This window comes from Haemorhous mexicanus, chromosome 5 (genome assembly GCF_027477595.1).
Source record: "Haemorhous mexicanus isolate bHaeMex1 chromosome 5, bHaeMex1.pri, whole genome shotgun sequence".
Lineage (NCBI taxonomy): Eukaryota > Metazoa > Chordata > Aves > Passeriformes > Fringillidae > Haemorhous > Haemorhous mexicanus.
In genome coordinates this window covers 23358893-23373698 of record NC_082345.1, presented here as the reverse complement: position 1 = coordinate 23373698, position 14806 = coordinate 23358893, and the positions used below count along the sequence as shown (strand labels likewise).

At 40.8% G+C, this 14806-nt stretch overlaps 1 protein-coding gene across 3 annotated transcripts in view; it reads right to left on the bottom strand.

Moving 5' to 3' along the window:
* Positions 1-1086: 1086 nt before the first annotated feature.
* Positions 1087-14806, bottom strand: part of ABTB3 (ankyrin repeat and BTB domain containing 3) — a 199948-nt gene continuing 186228 nt past the window's right edge. For all 3 annotated transcript variants that reach the window (XM_059846274.1, XM_059846275.1, XM_059846273.1), the window contains one exon: positions 1087-13639. In XM_059846274.1, coding sequence (XP_059702257.1) covers positions 13430-13639 — 210 coding nt within the window. In that variant the 3' untranslated portion in view covers positions 1087-13429. The remainder of the gene's footprint in view (positions 13640-14806) is intronic.

Below are 14806 nucleotides of genomic sequence, written 5' to 3'. Positions count from 1 at the left end.
CAAGAACACAACTGGGAATGGAATGTAGAAAAACATGGGTAAGTTTACAAAGAACCCAGAAGAACGGTGTGAACATTTCTGGCTGAACTTCTTTATTTTTCTCAGTGAAGCGTTAACTCAAATGCCCATGAAGAACGGTTTTATATTGTATCGGTGACCACAGTTGGGAAAGGGAGACAAATCATTCCAGTTTGCTACAAGTGAAGGCTGGCTTTGTTTTCTTCCAGATATTGGGGAGGCAGGCAAGGGGGGCCTACATCTCCTGCAGAATTTGGATAACTGCAGGGTTCCCTATGAGCTGCTTTTCAAAATCCGCTCCTCGACAGCTGAGTTTGCAAAACCTAAAGGCACCTGAGAGAGCCCCTACTGGTCTGGGCAGTCACCCTGTGTGGTGTGAGTGTCAGTTGTGGGGGTCTCACTCCCACAACTTATGTAAAAGACATGAAAATGTCACCCTCTTTTGCCTCCTGAACCGACCTGTTCCTTAATAATTCTGGAGAAAGATTCTAAATACAAAGAAGGAACTTGACTTCAAATCCACTAAAACATACAAGACAGAATACACTGGAAATTAATTTAAAGAGTAAAAAATTAAAACAAAAAATATTTTTAAAACCTGATTTTCACACTCATGCCAAGGTTAATCAAGTCCCTCTGTTTATACCTGACTTCCCTTTGAGATACCCATTTCCAACTTATTTGTGTGCACTTGCAGTATAATGGAGCAAGCTTCCAAACAAGCCTTTCAGATCTTCCTGCATCCAAACTCTGGCTGATGCACTTGCAGATGCTTAATTTAAAGCATCATGAAGCTCCATTCCCAGGTCTTAAGTGCCCATTTTATGGCAGACCAGCACTTGGAGAAAGGTTTTTGGGAACCAACTCCATATCACTTCTTAACACACATAGCAAGCATGCTGATAGCAGTGTATGTGGGAAAACAGCACCAGGACTTCCAGGTATAAAATCCTGAACACATGTGGTTTCTGGGAGATGGTTCTTGGGAGAAGCCCAGTCCTGCTGCTGTCTGAAATACATCAACAAACACCTTAAGGGGAGAAGAAACAAAAACACTCACAGCAGCCATTTCCTAGGCTAGAAAACAATGGAATTTTTATTGAACAGAGATGGCTCATAAACACACTCAAAGGAGTTCCACCTGCTGTTCAGCAATATTCATTGCTATCTGATAATAACCTATGGGGGCAGCTGGAATAAAAAACAGGAATAAAATACCAAATTGCCATATTCATTAATAACTTTGTCTGCCCAGTACAGAACCGTAAGTATTTCAAGTCTGAAAATAGACCACAATTGTTAGCATTTAAACCAAACCAATCATATATTTATGATAACAAATATACAAAAAAAGGCAGTCAATATATTAAACATTTAAATCAATAGCATACATTTCTCAGAGGTAAACATTGAGCAAACAAAGCCACTGATGATGTCCAGGAATCAGGTAAAAGTTTCACGGTCAAGCTCCAAACACTGTAGCTTTTCTAAAGCCGTACTGGTATTACACTTTTATCTAGCCCCTACATTGAAAACTATGTAGCATGTACATTTGAAAATCTAACTTTGGCTATCCAGCAGGCAACTGGGAGTTCCCTAAGTCCTCCTTGTGTTTATATTGGAGCACCTGTGGAGACAGAGGGCAGTAGGAGTCAAGCACTTTGTTTTGCAACATTGGGGTTTGAGTTCTGTTCTAGATGAGCATAACAGGATCCTCATACCAAACACAGAATCCAGCACTGACAAGAGAGTATTTGCCTGATAACCTGCATGAAGAATCAGCCTCGCATTAAACAGAATGGGGCTTGCACACCTGCCTATTTACTGAAAGCCTGTGCTATTTCTACTGTACAGAAAAAGTCTCCTTCAGTAGCTGATCTAATGCCTGAGGTTGAAAGCTTGGGATACGTACGTACACTCAAAAATAATGTGATAAATCTACTATCAACAACAAATAAAAGTTTGTATTGCGATATTGCCCACAACATAAATGTACAATTTGCACAAAACATGGCTCTTCAACATGAATATTTTGCAAGCTACTCTCTATATATGTATATATAATATGTATAATTTCTTTTCTTAAAGAATTATATGCCAGAGTGCATGCAAAGAATTTCAAAGCAGTAGCACAACAGGAGCGATCACTTGTTTACAGATTACTGAGACCATTCAATACAGAAACAGTGGGATATTAGATAACAGACAGACAGGTAGGTAGATGTATATACACACTGCTTCTTCAGGGACCTTCCCATGTGACACCTGAATCTCAGACCCCTCTGAAAGACCAGACAGGGCTCTGAAGGTTCCCGCACTCTGACAATAAATCACTTCTGTTGGAGATGACAGCAAAGGAGGCACTTGTCCCTTAGCCAGGAGTAGAGGCAAGCAATCTTCTCCATAGCCAACATCTGTTCCAAATCCTGCTCCTGCATTTCTAAGCAGTGAGTGGTGAGCATCTATCCATCCAATGTCTAGCTGGTCCCAAGCAGTCTCCTGCAACCTTTACAGCTGGAAATCCAGGACTGAGAAGCCGGATCCCCTAAGCAGCAGTGCACAGCACTGCCACAATTCTAGTCAGATATGTACAAGGAATGACATGTATCCTCTGCTTTAAAATTTACATAGAGTATATACAAATAAAGCTATTCTATCAAGGTGCAAGTTTATTATTCTCTGGTGTGTTCCAATGAAGATTTAAAAAAACCTTTATACAGACCCACCAGGAGAGTTCACACAAAGTTGACATTTTGTCAAATTCATTATGTAGGCTTCCTTTTGCAAACTCCATAATGGAAACTCCTGTTACTTTCCCTTGGAGTTCTGCCTATGCACAGGGCTGGATTTGATAGACTACAGCCATGTCTAATATAATTTCCTTGATTTTAATACATTTTAAACTCAGATGAAGTGGCAGCATGTGTTTGGTTTTTTTTTTCCTGAGGATGTCATCCATCTCTATGAAATGAGCCAGGACATGTAATTTGGTGTCAGGGGGATTGCATTTTGTGTGCCCAGTCCAGCTTTCCTTGCTTTTCATGGGACTGTGGAGTGTGAAGCTGGCACAGTTTGGCCCTATGTGTATGTCTGTAAGTCCTTGGTGCTATTTTACACTGTCTGATGACAGGCAATGCCCTCAAAAGAAAAAAAAAAAAAAAAAAAGCCCAAATGCAATTTACTAAACAGTAAACATCAGACTGATGCACTAAACAGATGGATATGGAATGCAACTTGCCTAAAATTAGAGCGGTTGTTTTCTTAGGCAGGTCTAAATTCATAAAAATCTTTCCCATCCCACGCAGGCCTCATTCTGCAGCATGTAAATATATGATACTTCTAATAAAAGTCATTGGGAATGCAAAGCCTGTGATCAAGGAGCAGAAGGAAGGCATACCCTCTCCCATTTCTCTTCAGCAAAAAACTCAAGTAACATAAGTACATGTTTATGATCCCTGATGAAGCAGAGGGGCTGTGTGCAATGACAGCAGGATTTGGCCTTCAGCCTTTATGGTGTACCAACCACAACTGTGCAGATGACTGGATGGAAAATTACATCTGCTAGTGCATTAAAAAAACCATACAGCCTTGCAGTAACTTCCATTTAAAATTCCCACCGACTTCAGGAGAGAGACAGAGCAAAAGAGCAGTCTTTAGCAAGTGCATGTTCTGCTCCACTGGAGTTATGTTCCTCAAGAATCTTTCTGTAATATCATTTTCCTCCATTTTGTAAGCTGATTATATTGAGGCATTCACAGCAGAGGCTTTGCACGTGTCCTCTCAAGCTAAAGGGAGCCTTTCACACTAGAAACAAAGATCTCATTAGTTTTTTTTCTTTTTCAGAGTAATGCAATAATAAAAATCAACTTGCTGGTTTCACATGCTGCAGTGCCTTTATACAGCCTTAACAAAACAAGATTTTTGTTAAGGCTGTTACAATTCATTTGTCATCTAGCAATGACAAATGAATCGTAATCTCATTGGAGATTATAAAAGGATCAGCATCAGACAGACATTAAATGGTGTTTAAGATGACCTAAGGTACACTTGGAGAAGATGCTGAGGGAGTGCTTCAGCAATTAAAAAAAGGATTCAAGAGAAATTAAATACAAACACGACCTTTAAAATAACATCTAAGTTGTGGACACAGTGGACAAAAGCAAACAAAGCTGCCACCTCAAATTATGGCTGAGCTCCTCTATTTTTCATACATTCCCTTCAGCCTTGGTTTTGAGTGCCCTCAGTTAGTCTCTCCAGTTGAAGGGCTTGTGCTGGATCATTAACAGCACAAACCAGGCAATTTTCAAAAGCATCTAACACACTCAAGAGAATGACATCTTTGAATGAGCTACAGATGTCTCTCTGTCCTTTTGAGAAAAAATATTTGGTTCCAGAAACATTTGTATTTCTTAGCTATAATCTTTCTCCATTGAAAAACATCTGCCATCCTATTGTCCATACTCTGACTCTGTTATTTTGTTTTTATCTACTGTAAATGGGTAAGCAAAGGGGAAGAAAGTTTCACCTGTATTGTTAATTACAGATGACCTCAAACATGCCTGCGAAGACACAAACCAGTATTTAAGCCACATCTGTGGGATGCAGGACAGGATCTCTGTGTTGGTTGATGATAGCTGTTGGGTTATGTGATCTTTAGTTTCCTTCTCAATAAAAAGTGAAATGAAACCTTCACATAAAACCCAACAAAAGATGAAGGAAACAAAACCACTTTGCTAGAAAAAAACCCCAAACCCAAATTCGCAACAACCATAACAAATGCAAAACAATCATAACCATTCCTGGGTTTGTATTACACAAATTAGGAGTCTGCCTAAAACCAGCAAAAAATCAAGATGAGCACAAAGGTTCTGCACATCTTATTTCTGGCACATCCTTTCCTCTTGTTTTCACTTTTCTTTCCTAGCTTTCAGGTCCAAGATATCTCAGGGACAGATGGAAGTGGATGGAAAGAGGCAGAAAGGAAGCAAAGAGGTGTCCCACAGACAATGCTCTTCTGTATTTACCGGATGCTCACACCAGGATTTCCTAATTTAGGTGCTGCTTTCAGAAGTGGATCATTCTCCATTTAAAGATCAAGACTGTGCTTTCTAATTACAGATATGCATTTGGCCTGCAAGACTTCAAAGGTGACACAGTATGAAAGACAGATGGAAAACAGACCTAATCCACAGACTAGAGAAATCAATGAAAAGGCTTCCAGCCATTTTAGTGGAGCAAATTTCATCACACTTTCATGTTTTGGTTTGTGAATGATGTCATGGTAGAAACTTAACCTGTATTTTTTTCATAGAATATTCATACATTTTTAATGTGTAAATTACTCTTTGAACCCTGTATCAAATATTTGTAAATGCTAAACTAGGCACAAAGTGAAACCCATTTGGGAAAGTGGAGCAGAGGGAGGTTTAGCTGCACTAATGGATATTGCATTAATGCTTAGCGTTATGGAAGGCTGACTGCCATTAACAAGAAATCTCATTACAAACATGATTTCATGCCTCATAACATAGCCCATAGATCTATTTACTGTCCATCTCTCTTTCTTGAACATACACACAATGATAACTAGAGACACAAAATCCAAAGCATTGCACATGCTTCATCTTTTCTTCCCAATGAAAAAAATAACCAAACCAACCAAAAAACAAAACAAGCGAAAAAAACTCCCCAAACCCCAAATCCCTCCCAAAACCAGCCAACCACCACAACACCAAAACCAACAAAGAAACAGAAAATTCTCAGCATGGATGATTGGAATTGAATGTTTTACAATCTCACTTCTGCCATGAATGACTTAAGATGCTTTCCGGACTTTGACCTAATGCAAAGCATGGTCTAAGGATAACTCATGTACAAATAGCATTACAAGAAGCTTTCAGAGAAGTGGGACTAAGGACACTCTAGCAGCCCACCTGTTACTGGTGGTGGGGAGGGCAGGTATTTCCTGTGAGTTTTTCTTTTCCCTCCTCTCTGTGGTAAATGGCAGAGCCAAAAAAGAGAAGGGAAGAAGAGCACTGATCCTAACTTGGGGCTGTAAACAGCAGAGATCCATTATTCAACCTTACCCATAATACCAAAGAGATCAGTAGGAGCAATGTCCTGCATTGCAGAGAGTGGGATTTACTTATTTGGTGTCTGCATAATGCTCAGGCACCTCTGCTCCCCACTGGCACAAGCACAGGTCAAGTTTTTCTTCTACTAATTGGAACTTTGCCAGGAACATGAGGTCAAAAAGCTCTGAGATACATTCCTATAGTCCATGTATTCTTCAGTGGAAAAACATAACTCGTAACTGAAGTAAGACTGCACATTTTACTGCATCCCCAAATGGCACAATTAGTCATTGGCTGAATAGCTGCCTGGCAAAAATCAGTTCCCAAGGTATTGAACTGACTGGGTTAAGCAGGGTATTCGACCAAGAGATTGCCTGGATGCTGGGGAAGCAGCTTTCACTCTGGTGAGGCTCCAGGGTCTTCTTCTGCTCCTTCCTACTTTCTGCCCCACAACCAGCACTGGGGCACAGAAGGCTTTTGACTGTGCTGAGGGGCAAATCTCAGCCTGCAGATGTGCTGTGAGCTCTTCAAAAGCTATGCAGAACAGAAAGAACCTGACTTTGGAAAGGCTCATCTGAAAGCCTCTCACGCAGTAAGCTTCAGGATATTCAATTTATCCACTGCTGGGAAGGGGAAAGAGTAAGGCTAGACTCTCTTGAACCTGTAGCTTTAACAAGTCCAGATGTTTTGAAACATGTTAATCTGTCCCTGCCAGAATAAGGTTTTGACCTTAATTAATTAAAATGACCTCCTAACACTGGATTTTCCTAAAGTGGCAGTCTCTTTTTTTGTTTCTGAGCATCTCCCTTTTCTTTTGTGACTTATTGTAAACCATAAATGATTTTCGATTGGGTATTTCAGCGAGGCTTTTCCCCTGTCCTTGTTTGCTTTAGAAAGGCAGTAAGAAAGAAGATTGCCTCTCACTGTGCTAGGCAAAGCCGAATAATGGAAGTTTTAATGATAACACAGCAGCAGAGATGAGGAGGAGTGGAAAGACAGAAGTTAACCAGCAGCAGCAGTGAAGATATTTGTAAGGACAAGAAAGTGCCACCAGTTGCTTCAACTCCATGGCCATATCTGAGAATGGGACCAAGCAAACCCTCTGTGTGAGCACTGAAGAGACTGGAGCCAACTGGGCTTGTCAGGAATGCCAAGCAAGTGGTGGGAGATGGGGCTGTTTCTCCTCTTCCCGCCCTCTCCTTCCATTTGATTTCCTGGAAACTCTGAGTTGGGGAACAAATGAATTAGCTAGCAGTGGACACTATACCTCTGGAATCAGAGGCAAAGATCTAAGGTTATACATTCAAATTCTTTTACCTAATCCTCTTCCCTTACTAAGACCTCTTCATTAGTGTGCCATCCAGCATGGACAGAAACCTGTGCCTAAGCTAAGCATGCCCATTCACACAGTGTCACTGCTGTTACAGGATGAAAGAAAACTGTCAGCCCAAAGAGAGGTGAAAAATGCCTCTGCAAAGGAAAAATAAACTACAAAGTTGCTGTTCTGGGACAATCAAGGGACAGATTTAGTCAACTAAGCATGCAAAGCACAAGGTGTTTGTAGAATTTTATCTATCCAGCCAACACAACCTCTCTTGTTATTTGCTGCCATGTCTCCTGGGTGTTTTAGTAACAAGCAGTCCAAGCAAAGCACAAAACCCATCATCTAATGAAGTGGGGAGATACCACATTTTAAGTCCTGTGCAGGCATCCAAGATAAACACACTCTAGGCCATTCATGGCTGTTCCATGCAAGAAGCCTTGGACAGAGCTGAAGGAATGACAGCTTAATGGCAACAAAAAGAAATGGAATGCCCTCCTCCTACCCACACTGAACTTGCTTCCCCGGCTCAAAGGCTCACTGAAGGCAGCTGACAAATTCCCATTAGTCTTTCTGCAGGTTTCCAGATTTTCCTTTTGCTTTGGGCACCACATGAATAATATTCTAAGCAGTGCTCTCATTGAAGTCATGGAGCATTGAGCCACACCTGAAGACTTAGCTTTGCAGTTTTTGAACTCGAAGGCCAGTTACAAATAGCAAGTCAGGTGCAATTGTACTGAAATGTGATAATTTGGTCAGAGTGGCCAGCCTCTGTTTTCACCCACTGAAGATAACAGGCCTGACCTGAAAATAAATAACAAGTTAAAAAATACCATAATAATTTTGCTACAAACATTATGGAAGTGCTGCAGGTTTGTTTGCTTGTAGGCTGACACCTAAAATTAGTAATGTTCTCATCTGTGGGGTTTCAGATATTATCTGAGGGCTATTTCAAGGCTAACATTCTACAAACTAGTTTATTAAATTTTAGGCTAAATCCTCGGCAGTTCTTTTAATTCTTATAAATCTCATCTCTGTGCCAGAGGATGAAAGCAACATCAGGCCCTTCATTTCTGTAAAGCACTTGCAGAGCCTCACATGAAAAATACTTTGTCAAACCAACTAACTTAAAGGCTTTGGCTTTAGGTAACTGTTATTCAACAAAAAAACCCCAAACAAAATAAAACAAAACAAAACAAAAAAACCAAAAAAACAAAACACCAAAACCACAACCAAAAACAAACCAAAAAAAATCCAAAAAAACCCCAAACCCAAGCCAGTGGCTTCAGAGGCAGCTTTAGTGAATGCAGGTTTCAGGTTGTCATCTTGCAGTAGTATTTTTAAGACAAAGCCAGCTCCTGAGGGACCCTGAATATGTGCAACTGACTTAAATTAATTCTGCCAGATTCCAGCTTCTCCCAGGATTTAATCCACAGATAGGAGCACTAGAAATAGCTGTTTTTTCTAGGATGGCCTAATCCTCATCTTGAGTATGTGAATGTGTTAACTTAAAAAACCCCACTTAAACAGGGTCCTGCATGCCTGAATCCCCACAGACCTGGCAGCATTCCATGCTATAACAGAAGCCTCCTCTGATTTTAGGCAGGTACAGCTGGGAAGAAGAGATGCCCTTTCTTTTTCATCACTGCAGCACCTCAGAGCAGTTTATTTCAGTGCAAACAGACCACTTCCCTTTTTATTTTTAACCTTTACAGAGCAGCACATGTTGCTATGCCTTGAAACAAAACTAGAATTTAAGAAAGCCCCCAGCACATCACACAGAACAGCCTATCCAGGACTTGTGCAACATTTGGTATGAAGCCAGTGGATATTCACTGGAAAAACGCTAAGTGTCCAAAGCAGCATGTGGAGGATTGAGCAAGCAGCTCTCATTTGTGCCAATAGGAGCCTGGCTACTAAACCTTCACACCTTTTTAGAGATGTTTCCTCTGTCTTTAATAGACATTTTTTACGAATCTACTTCAGAGCTGAAACCCAAGCAGGCAGAAGTTTTAGCTGGGGAAAAAGCAGTCTTAGCCATTAGAAAGCTGGCCCTGTTCCAGAACAGAGAGCATCTGGCCACCAGCTGTGTTTAGAGGACAGCAGGCCTAAGGAATAGATCAGGGGAAAATCAGAGAAACAAGTAGACAGTGCTGAAATTTGTAATGAAAAGAATGCCAGCCTTCCGCTGGGATGTCCAAAACCTTTGCCCTCCTACATTCCCCATCCTTTTCTCTTCCCAGCTCTTGAGCCAATTATTGGAAAATCAACTATTCAGGACAACACAGATTCTACTTCTGGGCTTGGGAAGGAATCCAGTAGGGCTCTAGAGTATAAAAACCAGGAAGTGTGGAAACTGGCAGCATGTGAAGCAAAGTGGGAATGTGAGGAAATTCTGGAAACTATGGGAGAACCGTGTAGGGATATAAGGAAAGATCTGCCAGGAGGCAAGGACAGGATATCTGTAAATCCTCAAATATTACAGCAGTGGATTAATATAAAAATGACACATGGAAAGGCAACTTCACTCATCAGAGGCTGGAAAATGATGGTTAAAAAAGAAAATCCTAAGTTTTTCCGAGGATGTTGTATTTTTTTTCCCTTTTACCAAGACTGGAAGCACTATTTGGCCTCAACATTTGTAAATTATTGCAACTCATACAAAGACTAAAAGAAGAGAAAGCTTTTTATTTTCTAAGATGATAACACCATGTCTGAAAAAAAAGCTAATAAAATGCTCTGTTGGAAAGAGCCTTATCTGATAGGAATGGTATTCACGGGCACCCACTGAAACTCACATTGCTTTTAAGATTAAATTGACAAGAGCCCTTCTCCCCAGCCCCAGATTAATGGAATGAAGAATCCATGCATGAAGCCACATATAATAAAGGTTGGAGATTATGAAACAGGCTACAAGACATGATCAGAACTGCAATTGATCTTGATGAAGTGGGAAAATTGCCCTGATTAGAGCAGAACAAATTTAATAAGGAGAAATTGAAAGTGTTATACTTTGGAAGGTGTAGTAAACAAATGTATAAATAAAGATGGAATTCCTGAGAAGGCAGCAGTGAATCCCTCAGGAATTATAAAACAGACTAGATCAAAGTCAGCCATGGGATGTTCTTGCAGAACATATCTGGGGATATATTTTCTGATATACCAGGGGATATATTTTCCAATATGCTTTACATAAACCACAGCAACAGCTTCCTACTTTGCTTGTTAATGTATAAAACTCCTGCTGAAGTATGGAAATTTGGGGAAAATGGGAAGCCATGAGGGGAATGACAGCAAAAATCAGAAAACACTAACAAAGGAACTAGGAAAGACTATACTAGTGATGCAAGGAGGATAATCCGTTTCATACATAAAATACGTTTCTAAAAAGATCTTGTAAAATCATCTGTTTTTCCTGTCAGTCAGGTCTCAAAGGAAAAGTGGCTTGATTTGTAATGAAGAAATTCTGAAGTCTCTTAGGAAAACCTTCTGATTATGAGAGTGGTGAAGATCATGGATCCCTGTGACTGGATTTTTAAAGAGCCTGCAAACTGCACATTGTCTGGCGTGGCTCAGCTGGACCTCACCAAGCCTCACATCAGGAGAGGCAGACTAAAATCACCATTTCCAAACTCTGGTTTGTGGATCCACACAGGTTTGCTGGCTGCTTCCAGGAGAAATGAATGTTAGGTTTACATTTTCTGCTGGCAAATGTCCTGGGGACTGCTGGTCAAAAAGGAATTGAAAAATATGACTCCTTTTTCTTAAGGTTTCCTTCAGCTATACATCTGTGACGTTTGTATTACCAGCATTTCCAAGAGCAAAAGTTATTCCTGTACAAATCCTTGGCTGCAGTCCCTTGCTTTCACAGCTCAGGGTGCCCAAATAGGTGACCACCCCACGTACAGCCACCAAAGGCTCTATTAACCTCTTTATTGCTGAAAGAAACCTAGCGAGCTTTCCCACAGACACTCTCAACTCAGAAGGACTAGCATGGAGTTACAGTGTTTCCCTCCCATTTAATACACTGATTATCGTTTGAAAAACTTTGCTGTATTAAACCACGAGGCTGCAGGGTGAGCCTTAGCCTCTGCTCTTAGCTAGTTGTTTTTGTCACAGAAAGATGGGATTCCATGGATGAGAAGGCACACCAAGCAACAACAAGCACCTCTGTGTGTTGCTGTTGTATTAACTATGGTCTTGCTTCTCCATGATCACAACATTCACTCAGAAGCAGCCATTACTTACAAGTTCCAGACAACATCTTGTGTGAACATCTAATATGTTGAAAACAAGATCCAATTGACTGACAAGCAGTGTCTCTGCAACATTAGTGGCAGTTTAGACATTTTGTCATTTGTTGCAGAAACTGTAGAGGCTTTAGAAGACCAAGCACAAGGGAAGATTTATCCCTCAGAGTCATAAAACAGCTTCCTATTGTGTTGACAGCTAAAAACTGTGTTCTCTGAGCACATCAAAAGCTGGAACATGGAAGGGCACCTGATGCAGATGCTCCAACAAAAGAAAAAGAGGTTAACATGCAAACTTGTAAATTTCTTAGAATGGCATTCTAGAAAATAAATATATTAATGTCACTTTGCCATGGAGAAGGCAACATCTTTGCCTGCCTCTTACTGTGGTTTTCAAAGAGGGCATCCAGAATGTTGTGGCACATAGCAGATTTGTCTTGCTAATAATATGCTGCAAAATAAACAAAGCTGACATCTAACATTTAAATCACACCCCTCCACCCCACCCTACCCAAGCCCTGCATTGTAGATTACCTATACATTCTCAGGATACAGTCAGAAATCATTCTACAGTACATATTTAATTATAATTTTTAAAAGTCTAAATCAGACCCAGTCTCTGGCCAGTAGCAAAATATCCACACATCACTAAATTAAAGATCTGTTGATATCTCTTCACTGCAACAAACAGAAATCAGCATCTCGAGAAGGAGCTCCACGGGTATCATATCGCAGCCAACCACACCAGATAAAAAAAATATGCTAGTTTCACAAATGAAGTTTGACAAGAAGTAACATTGCATTTGTCTTGGCAAAACAAGCACAAATGGAACATTTCACAGCTACAGTTACCATGCAAACGCATGTTTGTTGAGTTTGTCATTGATTTCAACCCCAAATCACGAGTAGCATGCAGTTCTCCTGCCCCCCAGCTACTGTATTAGAGACAGTCTGGGTAATGTGCCTCTTTGGTGTAACCATAGCCTCTCAGGCAAGATTATACCACCCTAGGAAAGAATACAAGCAAACTTGATCATATGTATGTTTACACAATGTACATTTTACCATTTAAAAAACCAAAACATGTTACATAGATTCTCAAACACAGCTCTGTTGAAAATGAAATTTTAAGCTTAAGAAATAGGTTTTAAACTACAAGGCCACCCCATTATTTTTTATGAACAGTTTAAAAAGTTCCCACCCCTAAAAATCTGCCAGTATATTTCCTCAACTATAACAGTCTTACCCACTCTCTAATACAGCTGATCTTTGCTGGACAGCAATAACAGTTCTTACATTTCTTAAATGCACGAGATAATGGACTCTGGAATAGATATAGTTCTTAACTGTATAACACTGGAACAAATCTGACTTAAATGATTAATTGGTCAATTCAGGTGTTCCCCAGCACTACCCTTCAGGCAGGGACTTCTGCTGTTCACTGATGTGAGTTCTGGCTTTTGTTGGCATCAAGCTCCACGAACAGGCTTGTGTTCAGAAATGTGAGTACAAGGGCAATTCACTGGATACTCTGGTACCCAGCTTGCTCAAAACCAGGAAGGAACTTTGTTTTCTGTATTCTCTCATCCAGGTGGGGACACAACCCCAGCGCAGCATCTCTGGCCAAAACAGAACTGCGGGGATGCGACATGGAATTTTTTACATTTTCTTTTCTTGTAGTCATTTAAGCAACTGCAAAAGGTTTGAGCAACTGCAACAGAAGACTTGCAGGGTCTTTGATTAGAGGGTTACCATCTTCCTCAGCTTTACACAATGGAGCCCTTTGAAGAAGACAAATGAATTGACTGAATCCTTGTGGCCAACGTCCTCTGTAAGTCCTCTAGTACATTCTGACCAGATGTTTCTCCATTCTTGTCATACAACAACTGTTTGAAAGCTTCGTTTTCAATGAGGACCATCATGTTTTTTAGAAAGTAGCCTTCACAATAGGCAGATAGTTCTGTGACGCCGAGGAACTACAAGGAGCGAAATTAGAGAAACATAACCATTCTGATAACACCCAGGCAGCAAATACAGTGCATAAAAGCTGCACACAAACAAATACACAAGCTAAGCTTTTTAGACAGGCACAGTCTAAAATGTGCTTACTTACAGATATAAATGTGTGGAGAGGAAGGAGTTAATAAAACAGTATTTTATGCTGATGATTCTTATAATAATTCCAAGTTAAAAGACCCTGGCTGTTGGGGAAACAAAATTCCACAGGCTGAAGCTTTGCTCCCTTGGAAACTGATGGAAGTTTTACCACAGAGTTTACCAGACCCATGATTTCATGCTAGAAGTTACACCCTAAAACTACAGGTTTGGGAAAACATTACAGACCATGTTTCAAAAATGCTGTCCTTAGCAAGGATAGGACATATGAACGCAGAAAGCTGTCATGCAAAATTTCATGCTTTGAGGAGAAATTGAAATAATCAGCCATTGAAAAATTCTCTCCAGAGCAGAGGTGGATTTGGACTTCCCAGCATCGGACACTTTAAGATTCAGCTGGGCAGGGTGCTGGGCCATCTTGTCTAGACTCTATTTTTGCAAAGAAACGTTGGACCAGATGATCCTTGAAGTGCCTTCCAAGCTGGTATTCCACAGTTCTATGATAGCAATTTTAAAAATGGAATGCCCATAGGGATATTAATGACATCAGTACTCTCCAGTCAACATTTATTTGTAAATATGACCAAATTCACATTACAGAATCACAGAATATGCTGAGTTGGAAGGAACCCACAAGGATCATGGAGTCCAGCTCCTGGGCCTGCAAAGGACCATCCACCAAACTGTATCTGTCCCTCAATCTTGATGACAAAGGCTGTGCTCCACCTGTCTCTGGGCCAGCCTGCTCACACATCCCCCTCTGGAAATGTCGGGGAGGTCCTGCAGGTGCAGATGAGCTAGCAAAGCCGCAAGGTCAAGAAAGGTCTCCCTGACCATAGCTCTAACTAGATGATCTGTAAGGGTCCCTTCCAACCCAACTAACTCCAGAAGTCAAAGATTCAGGCACAGCCAGGCTGGCTATTGCTGCAGTGCCCTACTCACAGCACTGCCAACATGACTCTGACTGTAAAGCCCACCCAGGCACCCCATTTCCACTGCTTCCAGTGGGAGGTCAGGCACAAATAATT